The sequence below is a fragment of the Oryzias latipes genome, chromosome 5 (genome assembly GCF_053564925.1).
Source record: "Oryzias latipes strain Hd-rR chromosome 5, Olatipes_Hd-rR_3.1".
Taxonomy (NCBI): domain Eukaryota; kingdom Metazoa; phylum Chordata; class Actinopteri; order Beloniformes; family Adrianichthyidae; genus Oryzias; species Oryzias latipes.
The window spans coordinates 22,790,942-22,814,415 of NC_136241.1; the positions used below are offsets into that span (position 1 = coordinate 22,790,942).

General features: G+C 42.6%; 1 protein-coding gene across 6 annotated transcripts in view; it reads left to right on the forward strand.

Moving 5' to 3' along the window:
• Window positions 1-23,474, forward strand: part of plekha6 (pleckstrin homology domain containing, family A member 6) — a 39,068-nt gene continuing 15,594 nt past the window's right edge. For 3 of the 6 annotated variants that reach the window (XM_020703365.3, XM_020703368.3, XM_020703367.3), the window contains exons 1-7: window positions 7-274; window positions 4,586-4,672; window positions 5,666-5,774; window positions 6,472-6,516; window positions 7,917-8,021; window positions 13,254-13,326; window positions 14,412-14,512. In XM_020703365.3, coding sequence (XP_020559024.1) covers window positions 99-274; window positions 4,586-4,672; window positions 5,666-5,774; window positions 6,472-6,516; window positions 7,917-8,021; window positions 13,254-13,326; window positions 14,412-14,512 — 696 coding nt within the window. In that variant the 5' untranslated portion in view covers window positions 7-98. Of the gene's footprint in view, window positions 275-4,585; window positions 4,673-5,665; window positions 5,775-6,471; window positions 6,517-7,916; window positions 8,022-13,253; window positions 13,327-14,411; window positions 14,513-23,474 lie in introns of all 6 variants that reach the window. The other 3 variants (XM_020703366.3, XM_011475229.4, XM_078947514.1) reach the window with 3 other exon arrangements.

Genomic DNA, 23,474 nt, shown 5'->3' on the forward strand with positions numbered 1-23,474 from the left:
TGATGGCCTTTCCCTGCCTCCTCATCTCCTTGGTTCCATCTCTGAGCTCTCCCACCGCGACAGGCGGTGGAGGGGCGGGGGGGTCATGTGACGTGTTAATGCCCAGAGATTTTCTGCCAGGCTACGTCTGCTCCCTCCCACCTCCCTCCCTGCTGTTGTGCTCTCTGCTTCCTCAGGATCTATTGTTAGTGGGTTGTGCTGAGAGCGGACTGTTGAGGGGTTTGTTTTGGTGGGGGGGGGGCTCTGTCAGCAGACATGGCTGCATCTCTGCCTGGTGAGTGGACTCTGTATCTGCACGTTTTTATCTGTCTGTGGGGATGGAGAATGAACAGAGCGTGTGCGCGTGTGTGAAGAAGGGATTGATGAACTGGCTTCACCTGCTGCCTGGCTGTCAGCTCGCTGCAGCTGCTCTGCCGTCGTCGTTGTGTTCCTGTTGTGGTGGTCTGTCTTGTTTTGTTCAGCAGAACCTCAAGGCAGACAGGTGTTTGTCTGACACAGGTGACCTGACCTCTCCCTCCTTCTCTGAGTTGGTTTGTCTGCCTGTTTTCTTTTTGTCTGATTTTTTTCAGGTAATATTTCAAAAATTTCCCCTCTTGTAACAAACCAGCTAAAAAGGAGATAGATGCATGTGAAACCACAGTAATGGCCTCTGTTCTAAGTCCCCCCCCACACACAAACGTTGGACAGGTATGTAGAGGGGGGTTATCTTTATTTTTGACGTTAAAATAAAACTATCAGTCATGCACACCCCGACTTGTACCACAATAACTTGAGGAAAAAGGTAAATTACATAGTGATGAGGAGTTTCCATGGAAACGGTGCTGAAGCGGCTTGACCCTCTTTCCCCCTTGCTACAAAAATATAAAACCCAGGTCCAAATTACTCCCCCCCCCAAAAAACTATGCCTTTAGATCTAAACCGACACCAATCCACAGATCAAATGGGGGTGGGGGTTCTTATCCTGCTCAGGTTGCTTGGTTGAATTCTTCTTATATTCATTTCTCAAGCAGGGTGAACTGCGCACTTGCGTAAGATACCCTAGCGGAGCAGCAAGACTCTAATCTAGCAGCACACATTGATGAAGTTGAAGGGAGCTGCACCGCCCCCAAACAGGTAGGGGGTTTCTCGGCAAACCCTCCCTGGCACCATAAGTTTGTCAGCAATATTTTGAATCATGTGAATTTTGCTTCAAACTGAGATTTTTCTTTTTTTTTTGTCCTGCTTGATTTACCACAGCCAGGTAAATCCTTCTGATTGCACCCCACCCCCCCTTCCCTCAGGTGAGTCTGCATGGTCAGACTTGCAGCTAAAGGCCACGTGGCTGCAGCTGAGATAATCCCTGTCAGTTTCCCTGCAATCCTCCTAGCAGAGCTCATCAGTGCAAAGTGGGATGAGGAGCCTCAACCACAGCCCTAAGTGTGATCTGCAACACATGACTCCCTTCTTCCCCACCACACACACACACACACACACACAGCTCAGCATTGGAGAAACTGTATGCAAACTGAACAAAAACACTGTTGTCACTATTACCAGCAGTTTACTTGCAACAGTCAAAGGAAGAGCTGAATGAAAAAATTGAAGGAAGAGTATAATAAAAGAGCAAAAAAATAATAAAATCCCCTCAAAAACTGAAGTATGATTTCCTAATCAGCACCATGCTATGACCTAATCATGTCTTTGTGACACCGGCGGAAGACCAGCCAGACCAAACTAGAGCGGAAAGTCAAGTAAACTGGACTGAGATTGAAAGCCGGATTAAATCACTCCAACTGGGACTGAGGAAACATGATAAGAGCTTCAGCCCCTGCTCTGCAAGTGCACAACCGTGCATGCACGCGTGTGCCCGTGCATGAGTGTGTCCATGTGAGGAAAGGGGGAGGGGCAAGGAAAGAGAGAAAGGAGAAGAGATGAGGGAGGGCTTCCCGCAGCTGCCTCCTCCTCTCCCTCTGTCCAACTTGTCATCCATCTCTCTTCCCTCCATCCAGCCACCTTCTCTTCGTCCTTCAGTGTCTCCTCCTCCAATGCTGCTTCATGAGCGGTCTGGAGGAGGATGCTAAAGTTCCGGGTGGACAGAAGAGTCAGGTAGGTGATGGAGGATGGACGCTGAGTGGTAGTTATCGAGAGGCAAGAGGGGAAGAGTACAGACTTATGGCCAGGAGCTTGGAGGTCATCGATGACTGCATTGCAGAGGCAGCAGGAGGCCAGGAGCCCTGCTGCAGGCGGAGGAGTGGGGCAGCTGCGTGTGTGCAGTCAGGCTGGGGTAGATGTTTGTGTTGCTACAGGAAGTTCATGCGATCTGACATGCTGTCCTTCTGAGTGATGGGTGTGTGTGTGTGGGTGAGTGTGTGTAACTGTATTAAACTTAGCATTGCTGTGTTGATTTGTTTTCATAGTAGCAGGTCTACGTATCTGGTCAAGCCATGTCACAGTGTGCTCCAAATAACTCTAAATAATCATAATTTCCTATTTTTCTAAATGGTCTATGTTGTTTGAAGTCAGTGTGTTTTAGGTCATCTACCATCAAAACCTAATTCAATTTTCATTGAACAAACTGTACATATTTCTACAAAAATTCCTTAAAATTGAATCAGATTGAAAACAACAAAAAATGGTCTTTTATTGACATTAGCAGATCGTGTTTACCAAAGTCAACACCGAGTTCATTTACAAACATCTTAACAGGTCAGGTTACATAGTAACACGGCTTCCCTTCCTCTAAACACTACCAGCAACATGCTTGACCACATTGAAAATCTTTACTAATGTATTGCTACATTCACACCAAGCATGTGACGCACATTCAAGAACATGCTAAACACACGCGTTTAACCAGTGGTGCTCACACTAGACCGTCTCTACTCGATACTGGTGCGTGTTTGCCATCAAACTTCAATTATAAATTTTTCCTTTTTTGTGATCAGTTTTCAAACGTCTGACACTTCTGGGAATTAAAAGAGACGACATCCATACGTCACTACCAAAAACGAGTCCCAGATTGGTCAAAGTTTGACAACATTTGACATTCAACATGCATTCAATGGAAGCGCGTTTTGTACATTGAGCCTGAAAACGGCCATAGAAATGTGTGTAGTGGTGTGGGAACACGAGAGTGTTCAACACAGAAGCCCAAAACGAGCAAAAACCTTGAACGCCCGTTTCCGAAGTTTCCTGCGCAGTGTCGGCATGCTAAGTTTACGGAAAATGTCTTCTAAAGTATGTTTAGGATTTCAGATAAGACATCCACAGCTGCTGTTTTATGTGAAATGGCTTTTACCATCAGAACAGTTGGTTGATGATGCTTAAAAAAGGTTGTTATTTGGGTTGAGGTCAGAGACAGAGGGGCCACATTGGAATTTTCTCTGGTTTAACATAGCTGCCAAAAACAGAGATAGTCCTTGCATCATGAGACGATGTGCTATAATCATAGCCATATATAGCAGGAAGGATAGTCGCTGCACAATTAGACCCACTAGAAAACAAGCAAAACATCTGCTATTTGGATGAGAAAATGGTCTTTCAAGAATTATTTTTTAGTCACTAAGACATGCTTTCTCAAACTAAGATTATTTTGTCGTTAAAAGAATTTCTTTATAAGATTATTTATTCTTGCAGGACAGAAAAAACGTTTTTTTTTTCTTGAAACACTTTACTTTCTAAAAATTCGGATTTTGCAGTGTCCTGTAATCCCTAGCATTCTGTATGATGATATTGCTTTTTTGTTGCTTTTTCTGAATTCTCTCTGTATTCTGTGTTTTACTGTGTTTTATTGTGTTTTACCGTGTTTTACTGTGAAGCACTTTGTGATTTTTATCTTGAATGGTGCTATACAAATAAAATGTATTATTATTAATTTTATTACTGAAGCTTTGAGTGGGACATGCACATTGACACATGTACTTCACCCAACTTGAGCTGTCCCAAAGATATCTAGGTTGGACAGAGTAAAAGTTTAGTACCACCTGGTCCAATTTTGTGTTCATCCAGTTGCCAATTAATAACCTTGCCAGTAAAAATTTACGTTCCAATAAGACCAAAATGTCTGTTTCACCGACTGGAACAGCAGAACACAGAAAATACATTTTAAGCCAAGCGGTAAAGATGTTGATTTTGGTCTACTTTTCTTTTAAGATATGAGGTTATGGAATACTGCTCTCCTCTGTACTACCATTCCTTTTTAGTGCTCTTGTGACATGCTAATTCAGTCACAGGAGGCATTTGTGATACCTTCATCTAAAGACTTTACAGCTAGCCTTGGTGCCACGGACCCGAGAGCTGATTGGCTAATGCAGCTCTCTATTATTACATGGGAGCCTGCTCTGTGGATTCTAAAAGCCTGTGACATATTTCATTGAATCTGAAAACACGATTTAGCAGAAAGGCAACTTAATAAAAACTCTGCATAATGTGCAATGCTGTCAGCTACTGAACCAAACATCTGTATGACAATAAGAGAACAGACCACAACAAATAACTTTTTTATCATCATAATCTAAGAAATATTATCTTTAAAAACCTGAGAATTTTTTAAATTATGGATTTCTGCTCTTTCTTAATGAAACATTTTCTCTGTTTTGGTTTACAGCCAGCATGAGCCCGGTGGAACTGCTGGACAAGAACTGAGCCCCATTCAGCTGCAGAAGCTTTCAGCAGCAGCACATCCCGACCTGCAGTAAGTCACACAAGAGGTTCTGCACATGAAGATGCCGCCGTTGGTTTAGTTTACCAAAAGTCTTACATGAAAAATTGCATATTTCAGTAAACCTAAGTACTACTTGCTGGTTGAATTTCCTCAGACTATTGAGATGTTCTAAGAATTATTTTGGTTTAGATTTTAGAAGGACATTGCCACAACTTTGTTTATAGTTATAATTTTTTGGGGGTCGGGGATCAAATGGTTGACTCATCCCCTCCCCTTGCTGAGTTTGTCTAAGTTGGAACTACAACTTTAACTTTGGTTTCAGCATCCATGCAACCCAGATTTTCTATAACGAGCCCAAAAAACAGGTTCTGAGATGGCCTGGCTCACAACAGCTTAGTCTACAGCTTCCAAACAGTCTGGTTCTGATCATTGACTGCATATTAGAACTGGACTGAGTGACCCCTTCCCCCCTTGCGTTTTAAATAGGAAGCACTCATTAGCTCCAAGAAGCCAAAATCTCATGGACTTCTATTCAGTCATTCTATTTGTCAGATTATCTTACTTTAAGGATAAACTGTTTCAAAGTTTCAACTTTTCTGGTTCCTAGACTGCTTTAGTCTACCTTACAGTAAATGTTGAAATCCGAACTTTGTTTTTAGGTGTTGGAGGAAACATGGCAGCTTCTTGAACACTGTAGGAATTCATCGATAAGTAGTGAGACAGACAAATGATGAAAGACGGACCAAATGGACCTCCTCTGCTAATTCAGTATTTTATTTTTTTGATTTGATTTGATTTGAAATGGTTTATTTCAAGCAATCAAATAGGAATAATACACAAAAACAATACAATCATCAGTTATACATTCGTGCAATAACTAATCAAACTTTGGATAATTAGACATATTAATAAATATTGCTTCAAAGGGAGTGGAAGGAAGCAAACTTATATAATCCCACCCCTGTTCTTCTATTTGTGACAAAGTTCTGCTTGGGTTGGCTCATACAAGCCTGATTTCTGTAGGGACGTCCGCTTGGACATGAACGGAAAAGTCATCACTGCTGCCGCCAGGATCAGTCACTCTAAAAGTGCCAGTATGGTATCAGAGGACTCTGCAGGTTCCCAGTCTTGGGTAGGTGCAAGAGCCCACTTACGCACGCACATACCCAAATGGATAGATATATATACACAGACAAAAAAAAAAGAACCTTAGGAGGAACACACACACAGTTGCAGAGGTGCATGCATGCACATTTGACAATCATCACCATTAGGTAACATTTTGATGGCAGCGATCTGAAAGTGAGGGAACATCTAAAGCAGGTGTGATGGGTCTTAGGTGTTTGTTGCTGCAGGTATTTTCTGGATCTAACATCAGGTTCTTGAACCATTCAAGGATTTATTTATCTTTGCGGGGGGGGGTCAGGTTGGAAAGATGATGAAAAAAAGTTATTCACAAAGACGAGAGAGTTTTGTTGCAAAATTCAGCAACAGAGTTCTGGTTTAAGATCACGCCCAGAGCTGTAACCAGAGTTCTGTTCTGAACAAATTGGATTCTCAGACAAAAAATACCCCCCAATGCTCTCAGCCCGCTTCTTTAAATCAGATCAACACAAAGTGTCCCAGGACAGCTTGGCTTTGTGCACGTGCGCGCACACACTGTGACAACCAGAGTTGAAATCCAAGAATGTGGGAGGTTCAGACCCCCTCAAAAACACAAAACCCAGCAACCCTTGTTCCGTCTCACAGAATCCATCCTTACATGGCTTCTGTACAGTTCTTGCGCAGTAGGAAACCAGTTTTTAGCCCTTTTGCTTTTGGCTTCACAGATCTGTTTACCCAGCACATCCGATGTGGAACCTCCATCTATGAAGGTTAGTTCATTTTTAGGGTTCAGGTCCAAAGAGGGCTTCTGAGTGCAGCATCACAGACAGTTGTTCCAGACTCTTGTTCATAGTCTAAGGCAAGTCTCTGTACGGCTACAACAGGAGTTTGGTTCATGTCCTGCAGTAAATTGACCCTGCCATGCTCTTGGTTCATGTGGTACTCTGGCAGGGATGTTCTTTCTGACCAGTTCTGTTCACAATTCTTATAGACATTTCTAGGCTCCACAAGAAGCCTGATGGGAACTGGAGTATCTGGTCCTTCTGGTTTTTGTAGAGAAGGAAGTTTTGGAATTTTGTTAAATTTTTACTTGCAACCTGGCTGAAGTTAAGCAATAGAGGATGAATGGATGTCAAACTTTTTCAGTAGTTTTTCAGTAGTTGTTCAAGTGTTTGAACAACTACTGCTGATCAAAGTGCTTTCAAGGAAACTCATAAAAATTGACACTTTTTATAGTTAAACACTTAAAGATGAAATGACAAATTAAAGCTATTTAAACATGACATATCTATGAAGAAACAACACAGAAGGCCAAGATTTTGAAAACTTTGGACAGGTCACTGAAAAATAAAACCTCCCCCACTTAAAATCTTGGGCAAAGGACCTCCAGCAGTGTTTTGTTAGCAGGGTTGACCATTAACTGCCTTAAAATGATGTGGCTTTTTTTTTTTGTATTAGTTAACATTCAAGCATCTGCATTTTGTGATATGTTGTAAAAGGGTTATGTCTGTTTTGTTTTACAACATCTGCCAGTACATGCACAAAAATACATGAATTATAGTTGTCAATAACTGAATGTGTACACAGCCTTTTTTAAGGTCACTTAAAGTAAAACCTGGAAACAGTCTAGCTTGTTGTCGATCATCATTTAGCCGTCAAATCTTAATGCTTAATTAGTTATCACAGGTTTATGGTTTTTAACAAGTTGACCAACAACACATACAGTGTCAGAGAGCAGTTTGGGAGCATATACTTGTACTATTAGTTAATACAGCTCAATGGTCCTCACACAGTCGAAAATGGAGGAAGGGGTTCAAGTGTCATTTGGAAGCAGAGCCATGCAAAAAAACTTGCAGATGCACACCCCGGGGGGCACACACCGACCACAAAACCAGACACGATCACAAACATCGACTCACAGAAATACACTCTGGTACAAAACAGCCACAGTTGGGCACCCATGTACACACAGAAACACACAAACATTGATGGATGCAGACTTTGGCACAAGTGCACAGTCAGAACAGACACCACAAGTGTTCACACTCTCACAGACACAGCAGCATGAAAAGTGGTAAAAGCAGGTGTAAGCTTGTATAGGCAGTAAACTTTATGTTTGGTGAAAGTTACTGGAGGCTTCATTTCATAACCCCCACCACCTGTTTTGCAGATGTCTCGTACTCCCAAAAAGACAGCTACTTTTGGAAAACGCTCCAACTCTCTGCGCAGGAATCCCGCCGCAGTGGTCACCAAACAGGGCTGGCTGTTCAAGCAGGTACAAAAACATCTCCACAAATTTAACTACAGACTTTCAGAAATCAAGGTTTTTCCTTAAGTGTGTTATGGCCCCAACAGGCAAACCTGTCTCAAGTCTAGAGGAAAACACAAAAAGGGCACCATAACATCTAATAAATAAATAAATAAATAAATAAATAAATAAGGAAGGAAGGAAGGAAGTTGAGGTAAAAAGAAAGAACTTGTTTCCTATTAAGCAAAAACAAGTAAGTACTGTGCTGGCACAAACAAAAAGACCAAACGGAGGGAATGGAACCGTGGCCAAACACAAAAAAAAGTCAGGGAGACAACTGACCCAACCACATTGACCATTGGAGTCAGCAGTTCCCTGCTAAGGCTGACCAACAAGGTCTAAGTGTTCAAAAGAAAACAACAACGCCCGCAAATAAAGACCACCAAGGTCCAACCCCAAACTAAAATAACAAAACCCTGCAGTATAAGACCTGCTGAGGACCAAGAGGGGAAAAAGGGAAAACAAACCAGCACAACACAGCACCAACTCAAACCCAACTGCCCCTCAGCCTCCTGATCTGCTCTCTCTGCATGCCTCCCTGATTGAGGCCTCCTCTGACTTTAGTACCTGGCAAGTGCTGATCAAGATCATTGGCCAGGTGAGCAGAATGATTGAAGGATTCAGCACAGCAGCAGCACAGCAGCAGCAAGTCATGACAAGTGAAACATAGCTTTTGTCAAAAATGAACAAAAAAGTGCTGTGGAGCCGGATGTTCCCCTTTTAATTTCATCTGCTGATTCTGTTTTAAGAATAAAGCCCGCATTTCAGTGACCTTGGTGCTGAGGTAGAGCGGTTGATCTCTGATTGGAGGATCGCAGGTTCGGTTCCGGCCCTGCCTGCCGGTGTGTTGAGGTATCCTTGGACAAGAAACTGAATTCCACATTGCTCCTGGTGGTTATTTATTTCATCGTATATTTTGCACCAGTTGGGACAGTGAGAATGTGCGAGTGTGCATGAGTGATTAGGACTGCTGTAAAGCACTTTGGGCTTCTAAAAAGAAAGTGGAGCGGATACTAACTTGTAGAGTGTATACTTAAATACCCTCTAGAAGAGGCCTGTCCCAATATTGAGTAAATATTTCCTTTAATTTAGATTATTTACTATAAACATGGTTTGAAGGTTGAAAACCTAGTTTCAGAATACCAACCCTTTGCTTCCCTAATCTAGCCACAGGGGTTGCAAGCCAGTAACTTCTGTGCCGGTCCCAAGCCCGGATAAATAGAGAGGGTTGCGTCAGGAAGGGCATCCGGCGTAAAAAATTGCCAAAATAACCATGCGAATCATCCACAACACTTTAGACATACCGGATCGGTCGAGGCCCGGGTTAACAACGACCGCCACCGATGCTGTTAACCTACAGGGTGTCGGTGGAAATTTGACTACTGTTGGTGGAAGAAAGAGGGGAGGCAGAAGGGTCCGTGGCCAGAGAGAGAAGGGAAAAGGCAGGAACATAGGTTTGAGAATAGGGACTCTTAACGTTGGCACAATGACAGGGAAAGGCAGAGAGCTGGCAGACATGATGGAGAGAAGGAAGGTAGATGTACTGTGTGTGCAGGAGACAAGGTGGAAGGGCAGCAAGGCACGTAGTATTGGAGGAGGATACAAACTGTTCTATCATGGTGTTGATAGGAAGAGAAACGGGGTAGGAGTGATTCTGAAGGGGGAGTTTGTAAACAGTGTTCTAGAGGTGAAAAGAGTCTCAGACAGGATGATGAGCCTAAAGTTAGAAATTGAAGGGGTGATGGTGAATGTAGTCAGTGGGTATGCGCCACAGGTTGGCTGTGAGTTAGAAGTGAAGGAGAGATTCTGGAGTGAGTTAGATGAGGTCATAGAGAGTTTTCCCAGAGGAGAGAGAGTTGTTATTGGAGCAGACTTTAATGGGCATGTTGGTGAGGGCAACAGAGGTGATGAGGAGGTGATGGGCAGGTTTGGTGTGAAGGAAAGGAATCTGGAGGGACAGATGGTGGTGGACTTTGCGAAGAGGATGGAAATGGCTGTAGTCAACACTTACTTCCAGAAGAGAGAGGAACATAGAGTGACATACAGAAGTGGAGGTAGGAGTACTCAGGTGGACTACATCCTATGTAGACGAGGTCATTTGAGAGAGGTTAATGACTGCAAAGTGGTGGTAGGAGAGAGTGTAGCCAGACAGCACCGCATGGTGGTGTGTAAGATGACTCTGGAGGTCAGGAAGAAGAAGATAGGGAAAACAGAAAAGAAGACCAAGTGGTGGAAGCTCCAGAATGAAGAAACTTGTGAGGAATTTAGGCAGAAGTTGAGGCAGGTCCTGGGTGGTCAGGATGAGCTTCCAGAGGACTGGGAAACTACAGCAGAGATTATCAGGGAAACAGGTAGGAAGGTGCTAGGTGTGTCATCTGGAAAGAGGAAAGACGGTAAAGAGACTTGGTGGTGGAATGAGGAAGTACAGGAATGCGTCCAGAGGAAGAGGTTGGCTAAAAGGAAGTGGGATGTAGAAAGGACTGAGGAAGGTAGACAGGAGTACAAGGAAGCGCAGCGTAAAGTGAAGAGAGAGGTGGCAAAGGCCAAACAGAAAGCTTACGATGAGCTATATGACAGGTTAGACACAAAGGAAGGAGAGAAGGACTTGTACAGGCTAGCCAGACAGAGAGACAGAGATGGGAAGGACGTGCAACAGATAAGGGTGATTAAGGACAGAGATGGAAAGGTGCCAACAACCCAAGAGAGTGTACAGAAAAGATGGAAGGAGTATTTTGAGGAGCTGATGAACGAGGAAAATGACAGGGAAAGAAGGGAGGAAGATGTGGTTGTTGTGGAGCAGGAAGTAGCAGAGATTGGAAAGGATGAGGTTAGGAAGGCTCTGAAAAGGATGAAGAGCGGAAAGGCCGTTGGTCCTGATGACGTACCTGTGGAGGTATGGAAGTGCTTAGGAGAGACAGCAGTGGAATTTCTAACAAGGTTGTTCAATAGGATTTTAGAGAGTGAGAAGATGCCTGAGGAATGGAGGAGAAGCGTTCTGGTCCCGATCTTTAAGAACAAGGGTGACACGCAGAACTGCAGCAACTATAGAGGAATAAAGTTGATGAGCCACACAATGAAGCTGTGGGAAAGAGTAGTGGAAGCCAGGCTTAGGAAGAAGGTGGAGATTTGTGAGCAGCAGTATGGTTTCATGCCCCGTAAGAGCACCACTGATGCCATTTTTGCTTTGAGAATGTTGATGGAAAAGTACAGAGAAGGTCAGAAGGAGCTGCATTGTGTGTTCGTAGATTTAGAGAAGGCGTATGACAGGGTGCCGAGGGAGGAGCTGTGGTACTGTATGAGGTCGTCTGGAGTGGCAGAGAAGTATGTCAGAGTAGTTCAGGACATGTATGAGAGAAGTATGACGGTGGTGAGATGTGCTGTAGGTCAGACAGAGGAGTTCAAGGTGGAGGTGGGACTACACCAAGGATCAGCTTTGAGTCCTTTTTTGTTTGCTATGCTGATGGACAGGCTGACAGACGAGGTAAGACAGGAATCTCCCTGGACAATGATGTTTGCGGATGACATTGTAATTTGCAGTGAGAGTAGAGAGCAGGTGGAGGAACAGCTAGAGAGGTGGAGGTTTGCTCTGGAAAGAAGAGGTATGAAGGTCAGTCGTAGTAAGACAGAATACATGTGTCTGAACGAGAGGGATCAAGGTAGAAGCGTTAGGTTACAGGGGGCTGAGGTGAAGAAGGTGCAGGAGTTTAAGTACTTGGGGTCAACAGTTCAGTGTGATGGGGATTGTGGAAAAGAGGTGAAGAGGCGAGTGCAGGCAGGTTGGAGCGGTTGGAGGAAAGTGTCAGGAGTGTTGTGTGACAGAAGAGTGCCAGCAAGACTCAAAGGAAAGGTGTACAAGACAGTGGTGAGACCAGCTCTGCTCTATGGGTTAGAGACGGTAGCAGTGAGACAGAGACAAGAGGCTGAGATGGAGGTAGCGGAGATGAAGATGTTGAGGTTCTCCTTAGGAGTGACCAGGTTAGACAGGATAAGGAACGAGTACATCAGAGGGACGGCTCATGTTGCCTGTGTCAGCGACAAAGTCAGAGAAGCCAGACTGAGATGGTTTGGACATGTTCAGAGGAGGGATAGTGGATATATTGGTAGAAGGATGTTGGAGATGGAGCTGCCTGGCAGGAGGGCAAGAGGACGGCCAAAGAGGAGATACATGGATGTCTTAACAGAGGACATGAAGTTGGCTAATGTTAGGGTAGAAGATGTCCATGATAGAGTGAGGTGGAAAAAGATGATTCGCTGTGGCGACCCCTGATGGGAAAAGCCGAAAGAGAAAGAAGAACCCTTTGCTTCCCTATTATTTTCACTGGAAAATGGTCAGTTTCTATAAAGTCCTGGTTTCTGGACTGACATAATATAATCAGGCAGCAGCAGGAGGACTGGTTGTTCTGGATGGGAAAATGAATATGTGTTGGTGCTGCTGCTAAAACAGCTGAGGAAGAAAAAACTAAATCTGTATTAATGAAAAATGCTGATGAAGTTTTTTAATGTTTCCAGAATCGCAAAGTTGTTTTTGTTTTCAAAGTTTTTTTTATTTTTTATAAACGTTTAAAATTTAATAGACATGTTGACTCAGACCAATCACTGCTTACCAATGTTGTCTGGTTCCAACACTGCATCATCCATAATGTAAAAATATAGAGAAAGAATTGTCTTTATTTCATTGGAACCAAAACTAAGTCATTAGCTTTAGGTGACGTCACTCTCACTCGGTTCAGTTCTGATGTACAGTATATGGACAAGACAATAAACCCCTCATTGCTTCTGGTGGTGTGGTTGGCACATTGCACGGCAGCTTTGCTACCATCTGAATCTTTATGGGTGGATGTGAATTGTCACTGTAAAGTACTTTGGGCCTTAATGAAAGCCCATTGAGTATGCACCATTATACATTTACTATCTAATGAAGGGGGATACACAGATAATAGAGGATCCAAAGCTGATGAAGGATGATCTAGCTGTTGAACTATGATCTGCAACCTACTAAATAATAAAAATGACAGGTTGCTGAAGGTGGATCCACAGTGTGTGTAAAGATCTACATCAGCTACTGGAATATTAGTAAAGTGGTATAATTTCCTTGATGGACTTTGTTTTACTGATGACATCATATCTCTGTTGTCAATTATTGTTAGTGTTGTCTGGTCAGATGTTGACTCATGGATATTTTTTTGTGTGTTCCTGCAGGCCAGCAGTGGAGTGAAAGGGTGGAACAAACGCTGGTTTGTTCTCACTGACAGATGTCTCTTCTACTATAAAGGTATGTGTATCACTGTCTTCAGGTTTCACTGCATAGCTCCAAAGAGCTCAGTGGTTGTGTGGTGTCAGCCAGAGGGTGGATAAGTTCTGGATCTAGTTACATTATTCTGCCTTTTTAACATGACACCCAGAGATTCTTTACACAAACCTGGTTTAGGCCTCAAACCATGGCATTCAGTTATTTCTAAATGCTCAGAAACACTTGACGCTTTTCTGAATTTAAGCAATTTTTTAAAACTTTTTTATTGACTATAATGTCGTGCTAAAAAAGAATATCACGCTACAAAAATAGGAGCTAAAACAAAAATATATAATTGAAAACAATTGAAAATTCAACTGAATATAATTAATTAAAAAAACTTTTAAAGTGCAGAGCAAAAGAAAAAACAAAAAAACTTGTGTTGCCCTCTAGAGTTTGTTGAGGCTGTGTTAAGGCTGCGTAATGCATGCCAGGTTTCTGTCTCACTTTGCCCAAACCTACTATCCTTAAAACCTAAAGCTCTTTGGGCGGGAGTGGACAAATAACTCCTTTAGACTAATGGTCGAGGTGGTCAGAGTTCAAGCAATTAGTAAAGCTGGGGAAACTTGTTTACCTGCATGTGTGTGAGTGTGTGTTTTGCCTGTGTTTGATGTATGCACGCTTTTTTGTGCGTGTGCTGGCGTCCGATTGGTGCAGTCTGGCAGCAGGTACAGTGGGAGTGGAACCAAACTTCCTGAGCTCTGAGTCACATGGCTTGATCATTATCTTTTACACACTGAGGGAGGGGGGCAGACTCTGTCTCGGCAGGTCTGTCTGTAACACGCAGCCAGTGTTCAGATCTGTTCAGGTAGGTTCGTTCCCGCTGGTCTGTCAGGGCTTTTTTTTTCACGTTTGGCTTCAATCAATATATTCCAAGCTTCTCTTATATGACGCCAGTCTTCTGCAGTTTGAGGTGTGTGTGTGAAATGTGTGTAACGTGTGTGTGTTGGTATAATCTGACACCCTCACAAACAATAGTTTCTCAACTTTCTTCTGTTCAAGTTCAGGGCTGAGCATGTTCCCGATTCCTCTGCCTCAGAGTTTTATTTCACGTTTCCCCCTTACAGATGACAAAGAGGACACGGTGTTGGGCAGTTTGCCTCTGTTAAGTTTTCGGATCAGACGAGTGGAGTCTTCGGACAACATCACCCGCAAGTTTGCTTTTAAGGTCAGTAAACTGCTTGTTGAGAAATAGGTAGGGGGAGAGGTGATTGTCGACAACTGGAGTGTGTACTGGACCATAAGGATTAACAGATTTTAAAGTTTCCTTTACTCGAGCATGGTGCTGTAGAGCTGCTATGTTATATTCAACACCATCCATCCAGCAGCTGTCTGGATAACTCAAAAACTCTGTTCAGAAAATGTGTCACAATGGTCCTGACTGGTTCCATGTGTCAGCACAGGGTTCAAACAACTCTGAGCTGAACAGATTTGATTCTGCGATGACAGGATTGTCATTGTTAGCAGTTCAAGCAGAAGCTAAACCAGCTGAGAACAAATAATACAACTGAACTCGTCTGGCTCTACCTCACTCATGTAACCAACATTGTTAAAGTGAAACATGCAAAACAATCAGCGGAGGGCAGCAAAACACAGCTACTATATATAGAACATGCGTGCAAGTACAGCAGTCCCGCCCATTTTGAATTGATCACACTCATTCATCATTCATTCATCTTCTAAACGGTTTGTTCCCTTTTGTAGCCACGTGGCTACCGGAGTCTATCCCAGCGACTTGTGGGACATCCTGGACAGGTTGCCAGTCTGTCGTGGGGCCACAATCACACACCCATGCACACTCACATTCACACCTATGGGCAAAACTTGTAGAGTGTATACTTATATACCCTCTAGAAGAGGCCTGTCCTAATATTGAGTAAATATTTCCTTTGATTTAGATTATTTGAAGGTTGAAAACCAAGTGTCAGAATATCAACCCTTTGCTTCCCTATTATTTTCACTGGCAAATGGTCAGTATCTATAAAGTCCTGGTTTCTGGACTGACATAATATTATAAGGCAGCAATGGGTAGGGGCAGCAGCAGGAGGACTGGCTGTTCTGGATGGGAAAATGAATATAGGTTGGTTCTGCTGCTGAAACAGCTGAGAGCTGAAAAAACGAAATCTTTAATAATGAAAAATGCTGAGGAAGTTTTTTAATATTTCCAGAATCGCAAAGTTGTTTTTGGTTTTCAAAGTTTTTTTTTTTTAAAAATGTTTAAAATTTGTGTGGACTTGCTATAGACATGTTGACTCAGACCAATCACTGCTTTCTAATGTTGTCTGGTTCCAACACTGCATCATCCATAATGTAAAAATATAGAGAAAGAATTGTCTTTATTTCGTTGGAACCAGAAGTAAGTCATTAGATTTAGGTGACGTCACTCTCAATCGGTTCAGTTCTGACATAGAGTATATGGGCAAGACAATGAACCCCTCATTGCTTCTGGTGGTGTGGTTGGCACATTGCACGGCAGCTTTGCTACCATCACTGTGTGAATCTTTATGGGTGAGTGTGAATTGTCACTGTAAAGTACTTAGGGCCTTAATGAAGGTAGAAAAGCCCATAGAGCAGGGGTGTCCAAAGTTTTTTTGGTGAGGGCCAAATACAGAAAAATGAGCAAAGGTCCGGGCTGCACACAAGAGGAGACATATTGACACATGATTACTGTGTATTTCTAACTCACCTATAATGTGAAGAACATTGCTTTCAGTGGGAGCAGTGATGCTGATCTGTGCCACATAAAACAAGCGCACGTCAAAATGAAACTTTCACTTAGACAACCTCATTCCAACCAGGCAGTTCAGAACGGGTTTATTGAGCAGCTGAAGCCATCAGATCTTTACATACTTAGCCGTTAGTGTGGTTGACTGGCAGAGTGTACGATTTTGTACATTATAAACAGTTGACTGTTTTCTCAGAAAAGTAGACCAAAAAAAAGGGCTTATGGGTGACCAACGAGGACAATTTTAACATTAAACGCACACAATTTAAAAAGCTTCATTTTACAATTTCACTCTGTGACAAAATATGCAGCTATTAAACAATTTAGAGTAACCAATTAACCTATCAAGCATGTTCTTGGACGGTGGGAGGAAAAGGGAGTCCCCCAAGAAAACCCACGCATGCACAGGGAGAACATGCAAACTCGACACAGAAAGGTCCCCCATTGATGTTCTGTTTCAGGTCCCCCAGCCGGGACTTGAACAGTCTTGCTGTGAGGCAAGAGCGTTAACCACTGTTCCACCGTGCAGCCACGTGAATTGATCACATCTGTGTTAAAATGACTGACCTGCACTGCAAAACAATCAAATGTATGTGCGACAGCACACGCATTTAAGCTAACACTTGGAAAGGAATGGTATGGTGTCTGAGAGGTTAGGAGAGCTTTCATGGTAACTTTTAGAAACCCAGGTGTGTTGCTCTCTAATAGGCTCTCTACCGACAGGTGGACAGCAGATACCTTAGAACAATAACAGGATCAAACTCTGACTTTTATAAGAGACGTGAAATTACTTGGATCAAAAGTGGCCCAAACTCTGAAGGAGAATATTAATCATATTTCATGTCTAATAGTAGTTTTAGCTAATATAGAGTGTAGCTGAGTTAAAGTGAAAGTGTAGTTGAGTTAAGGCTGATGAGCAGTTGAGTTGACTCCAAGTAGTTGAGTTAAAGTGAAAGAAATATTTTGTTTGTTTTTTTGGGCTAAATGATGTTGGTCTAATCTCTTAATTTTTTTTTTGTTTTGTTTTCCTTGTTATCTCTATTTTTTTCCTGTTTTGGTTACTGAATACATTTGCGTGTTGTTTTCATTTTGTTTGTTATTTTGTAATTGTTATGGTTTGTTATGGTCACTGTGATTGCTGCTGCTAAGCAGAGGGCTATTGCACAAAGCCTATGGGAAGTATCTGGTAGAATCTGTTTAAATCAATCAATACAATGGTCTGAACAGGAGAGATTCTATAATTAATAAAAACAAAGTTACTGTTTTTTGGACCAATTGGCATTGGCTTTTAAATAAAGTTAAAAAAAAGTTTTCGTTTTGTTTTAAAAATGAGTCAAATAAATGATAGCATCTCCAAAAGCACATGTATATGTCTTTAGATGATCTCTTATAATAAAAAAAAGAAATGTTTTAACACACAAAAGCAGAAAAAATGCAAAAAATTACATTTTGCCCATTTCTACGTTCTTTGAACATATTTTTTTGACTTTTTCTTTTTTAAAGGGTAAATGCTTAACTTGCTTCTTTGTTTTACGTTTTAACTGAGGGAATATAATGAAATACCTTGCCAGTGGAATTAAGGTGCAGAAGTAGTACTTTTCTAACAGCAAACTAAATCAATAGCATTATCAGTCCTGGATGCTTTCCTACTCTGGGCGAGGTTAATGTCAGCATGAAAGCTGGCTTCCTACAGCTGAGTCTGTGCTAAAATAAGCAGAGATCACTGTAGCCAGTTAAGTGCAGGACTGGCACACGGAAATCAGGGTTCAGTTTCCAGGTGGTGCAATAAGCTTTATCTAGTGTGGGTCCTTGGGCTAGACCCTTTATGCCAGGGGTGTCCAAAGTTTTTTTGGTGAGGGCCAAATACAGAAAAATGAGCAAAGGTCCGGGCCGCACACAAGAGGAGACATATTGACACATGATTACTGTGTATTTTTAACTCACCCATAATGTGAAGAACATTGCTCTCAGTGGGAGCAGTGATGCTGATCTGTGCCACATAAAACAAGCGCACGTCAAAATGAAACTTTCACTCTGACAATGAAACCTCATTCCAACCAGGCAGTTCAGAACGGGTTTATTGAGCAGCTGAAGCCATCAGATCTTTACATACGTAGCCGTTAGTGTGGTTGACTGGCAGAGTGTACGATTTTTTACATTATAAAGAGTCGAAGTCCTGTTTTCTCAGAAAAGTTGACCAAAAAAAGGGCCAATGGGTGACCTTTTCTACATAAAGGAAATACTTTTTCACAGTTCAGAATGCTATTTATTAAAATGCTCCGTCCTCCGAACACACACTATATCGACCCCCCACACCTCCGCTCCGTGCTCACACACCCATCTCCACCTGCAGGCGTTCCTCCCCCCCTCTCTCGTGCTATTGGGTCCTCCAAAAAAGGACAAGCCATTCTTGTCACTTGTCTCTGTGTGACGGAAATTTGGGCAAAGAAGGTTAAAGCGAAAAATGCCACTTCGTCTTTAAAAAGGGGAGGGGACCGGCAGAAACCTTGAGTTTAGAGAATAAAACCTGCTCCCGACCAGGTTGGGTTCACAGCGTAAGTAACCATGGACACTGACTCCGAGTATAAGTTACCTCTCTTTCAGAAACGGCTTTGACTTACTCTGCTTTCTCTGGTTTAACAAACCTCCCATTCTGAAACGGAAAACCCAGGGTTTCCCTGATTTCAGGGTTAACGCACTCAGAGTTTACACTTAACCTCCTTTCTGAAACAGGCCCCTGATGTTCCAGCTGCCATTATTACTGATTTCAACATGACCTACGCCTAAGTGAAAAGACTCCATGACTGCTTTGATCATTCAGCAATTTTCATTGATGTGTCCCACAGCTTTCGTCATTCCTGGGGAAATTATTGATCCCCAATGAATTCAGAATGTTGGCCTTTTAGTCTGATTTTGGTCCTGTTGCTACCCAACGCTGAGAAAAGTGTTATTTTGAGCTTTTGCTTGCTAGCTTCTGTTTTTTTAGTTGAACTGTTGCCCAGTTTTTAGAGGGAGGCCTTGAGCTGCAGAGTAAACACACATCAGCAGCAGTCAACTAATGACTGATGAATGGAGCTCTATCTCAGAGCTGGGTCATGACAATGTCACTGAACCAGCTACAGTTCATGGGCATGTCCTCACTGCCAAATCTAAATAGACAGAAGACGCACCAAAGGCACTCCTCTGGTCATGTAACACAGCTGAGATTGGTTTGATTCTGTCTTATGGCTTGCCTGACAAAGTGGAAGTCAGTTAAAAACGATGGATCTCTGAGGAGGACGCACAGCGACGGCTCACTGGGACTGTGTGGATCAGTCAGTATCAGCGAGTCCTTTCAAAGAACAAACAGTCCTCTCTGTGCAAACTGGGGGCCAAAGTCCAGGTCATTCACTCAGGAGGATGCACACACATCATGAGTGCATGTACACAAACTCAAGTCAGAACCAAACGTTCCAAAACTGGACGGATTTGTTAAAAACAGCAGCAATTTCAAACAGTCTAAAGTACTCATCGACCGGTTCTCTTCCTACTAATCCGGACTGTCTTTAATCTTCTAGAAGGAATTTCTCCTTGAAAATCATTAACTAACAATTGAGAAATTAGGCGCACTCACAGATGAGTAAAACAGAAACAGATTGTGGTGTTATTTGGAATTTTTGAGTGATGAACCAGGAAATAATTGACACCTGGTGGAAACTGTAATATTAATTTAAATATTCCACATTTGTCAAAACCCTTGAAAAAACAAACAAAACAAGGAAGTTCACAGTGGGGAAGTTCACAAAAGCAAAAGGAAATCCAACATGAGAAAAAAAGTGGAAAAGTTGAGTAAATTTTTGGAGCTCCAAACCCCAAATAAGACTAATATTCAGGTATAGTTACAAAAAATGACAAAGCAGGAGAAAAATCATATGACTTTAAGAGGAAAATGCCGTTACAATAAATCTGACATATAAGGCAAGTGGGTGGGCTGGAAGAAGAGATGCCATACCCAATATTGAGCAACAGGAGCAGCTCATAAACAGCAAGGATAACCGGAGCGCAGCGGCGCTACAGAAACAGGTGAAACGGACTGCAATCCTTAAAGAACCACTCCAATGAAAATTGTGTTTTAGGTGTTTTTAACATGTTCTTGTAGCTCTGATATTGCTCACCATTTTAGTTGGACCACTAATGTTAGCTTGGGGGTGTGAGGGACTGTAAGCTAGACAGAGAGTGGGAAATGAGAGCAGGCTTACTCTGCGCCAACGGTCCAGCCTACACAGGCAAATTCCTGATGAACTCCTTTACTACTGCAGAAACTATGTCAGAGAAAAGTGCGTTTTTTAAATTTTGGCTAAAACAGTATAATCAAATTAAAAGACAACCAGGAATGCTTTTAAAATAGATCAAAAAATGAATGCAGTGGGACTTTAAAGATGATCTGGAAATATGAAATAACGAGTGATACACTGTTTTTGTGACATCACTGATAGGGTACTCACTCCGTTGCGCCCCACTGCCAGAAATGGCAAACAAGCTTAACTGATTGTATTATTTTACTGTTTTAAAGGCTCACCGGTTAATAATCAAGCTCAATATGTTTTTGGTGATCCAATGTCAACACATTTTTACGAAGGCAAACCTCTGGAAAATCAAACCCCAAGAGTTGAAAGTGTTTGGGTTCTGTAGTCTCCACAGATTCTGTGGTTCTAAGCTGGCTTTCAGCACATTCTGTTGTTTTCCGGTCAGACTTGGCTATATGGTGGGTGGCATATGTTCATGTAGTTGTCAGGTATTATGTTAAAGCCTCTTAGATCGATACGCAGAAATATCTGGAAAGGGTTGTGGTAGTTAGCACCAAGTCTAAATGTGGAACATACTGATAGCCCCATCAGTGTGTGGCAGGAAACCCTGGGAAATGTTAGCCTGCACATAAAACAATGGGTAGTGAAATTAAATCTGGATCTTATTCAGACTGAAAGTCCTTCTGGCTCTGTTGTTTGACTACTATGAAGAAACTCGGTCAACGGCTCATTGTTGTAAAAAAGGAGGCGTGGCTCCTCAGAGGAGGCGTGGCTCTATTGAAGGGTCACTCTAGATTCTGCTCACCAGCTTCGCAGGGTTTTTCCGCCTGGATGTTTTCATTCCTTGCATCTGCAGCGTGTCCGTGCATGCTTCAGATCCACACACCTGAAACTACAGGAACCCATCCAGCTGACTGCAGTTTTTGTGTGAGTCATGGTGTGTTTGGATTTTGTTACCGCGCACCAGGCCACAGCCCCTCCCTCTGTGACAGCAAGTGTCAAGAGTCTTCATTTTTCTTTCTTAATCAGCGTTTGTGTGGGTTCCTGTTTTTCCTCTTTATGTCTCATCAGTTCACAGCTCCTCCTTCCTAAGCAAAGAAATATTCAACGTTTAAATAAACTGAAAATACCTGAGAGTTGAAGACATTCAGTTTTACTCTCACAACTGCATTATGAAAGGAAAAAGAGCTGTATCCACTCCTTTTACCAGAGCAGATATGTTCCCTTATTGTAACAGCCTTTATAGACCAACTCCTATGAAAATAATTTAATAAAGTTCATTGTGTCTATAAATTATAATGAGTACTTAAATTATTTTTTCTATCAGACACTGGTTTGTTTTTGTTAAACATACCAACATGTTGCCGCTCTGCAGGAACTATGTCCTAGAAAATAACTTTTTTTTTTAAATTCTGGCTGAAAGCTGCATAATCCTAGTTTTAAGACCACTGGGGTTGCTTGCACAATAGATGAAAAGATGATCAGAGTGGAACTTTAACCTAAAGCCCTACTGCAAACCAGCTTCCGACACATAAATCTAAAACTCATCTTAAAACTTACATCTGTGTAGAAACAGAATACTTGTTTTGAAGCTGCAGTTTCTCTTACAGACCAAGCAGGTAAATCATGAATGTTGAATAGCCGCTTGCTAAGATCAAAAACATGATATGTAACTGTAGAAGACCCTGTTGTGTGAACAACAAAAGAGCTAAAGCTTTACTTGAAGACTGCGCAAAAACACAATAACGTCAGTGCTCTTTAAATGCTCCGTAAACCAGTTTAACTTCCCAAAAAACAATACTACAGGATGATCTGGATGTGGTTAAGATTAGAGAAGTGTTCATGAGTCTGTCATCATAACAGATTAATATTTTTGTTTTGCATCATGTGTCCAAATGCAAAGGAAAACAACAATGTGACTGCAGATTGACAAAATCCGTTCCCCTTTACCCCAGCTAACTCTAAACCTAACTAAAATGAAAAAAGATACATAAATCTAGGTAGTCTGATTTAAAACAAAACAAAAAAATTTGGAAATTTTGAAATTTAAGCAGAAGAAAATGTCTAAACATATTGAAAGAAGGAAATGTTTAATACAATCTTTTTTTTAAAGAAATCCTCAGATTTGTTTCAGATTGTTGATGTTGTTAAATTCTTTTCACTGAAAGAAGTGATAAATATGTTGAGCCCTTCCCCCTCCCCCCTATATGTGTGAGCAATCTGAGCAAGGATGGAGACAAGCCACACCTCAGTTGCTAGGTAACTGCTGCCTTTTTCAATCCAGCCTGTCAGCCAATTGCAGGGTCTTGTGTCCGGCAGAGGCGGAGCTTCCCAGTGTTCCACCGTGGAAGGAAGTGATGTCTGTTTTTCACTCACCTCTTTTTCCTCTGTTTGACTCCTCCTCCTCTTCCTCTCTGCCTCCTTCTCTTCCTCCTGCACACAAACATCCTCTCATCTCCTCACACTGTTTGTGCTACTTTGTGGAAGGACATCTGCTCCTTGATGGGGGGGAGATGAGAAGGATGGGGGTGTGTGTAACCTCTGAGGACAGCTAAAGTCTTCTTGGACCTGACAGGTCTACGATGTCATGTGGGGGGGGGGGGGGGGGGTGTTCCTAAATATAACCCTCATGAAGAATTTAAGCTTTGACCTTTAACCTGTCTCCCCTCCCTGTCCTGTGGCTTCCCCATCTGTGAGGCGTGGCCTCTTCGTCACCGTACGTACTGTTTGTGCTCATGTTTGTGATGCTGTGTGTGTGTGCTGCATGTTAGCTGCATGCTCTGATGTAACCCCCCCCCCCCCCCCCATCCTGCTCATCACACACATGGGAGAAGAGGGAGGGGGGCTCAAGATTGATGCAAAGTTCTCCTGCATGATGCCTGCAGAGCTGAGTGCAGCAGACCTTTGAGTCTATAAACCTCATAAGTCTGCATCTGCAGTGGGGTGGGGAGTGGCAAATAGTGGAAGCAGGGTGGGAGGGGGGGGGGGGGGGGTCTGTCCTCATGACTGAACAGAATCATGAACCTTTATGTTTGTCTCCATGGTGATGTTCATCGATGCTGCTAAAGGCCTTACTTAACACTCTGGATGCCCCCTCCCAACTGCGTCAGATGAGAAAG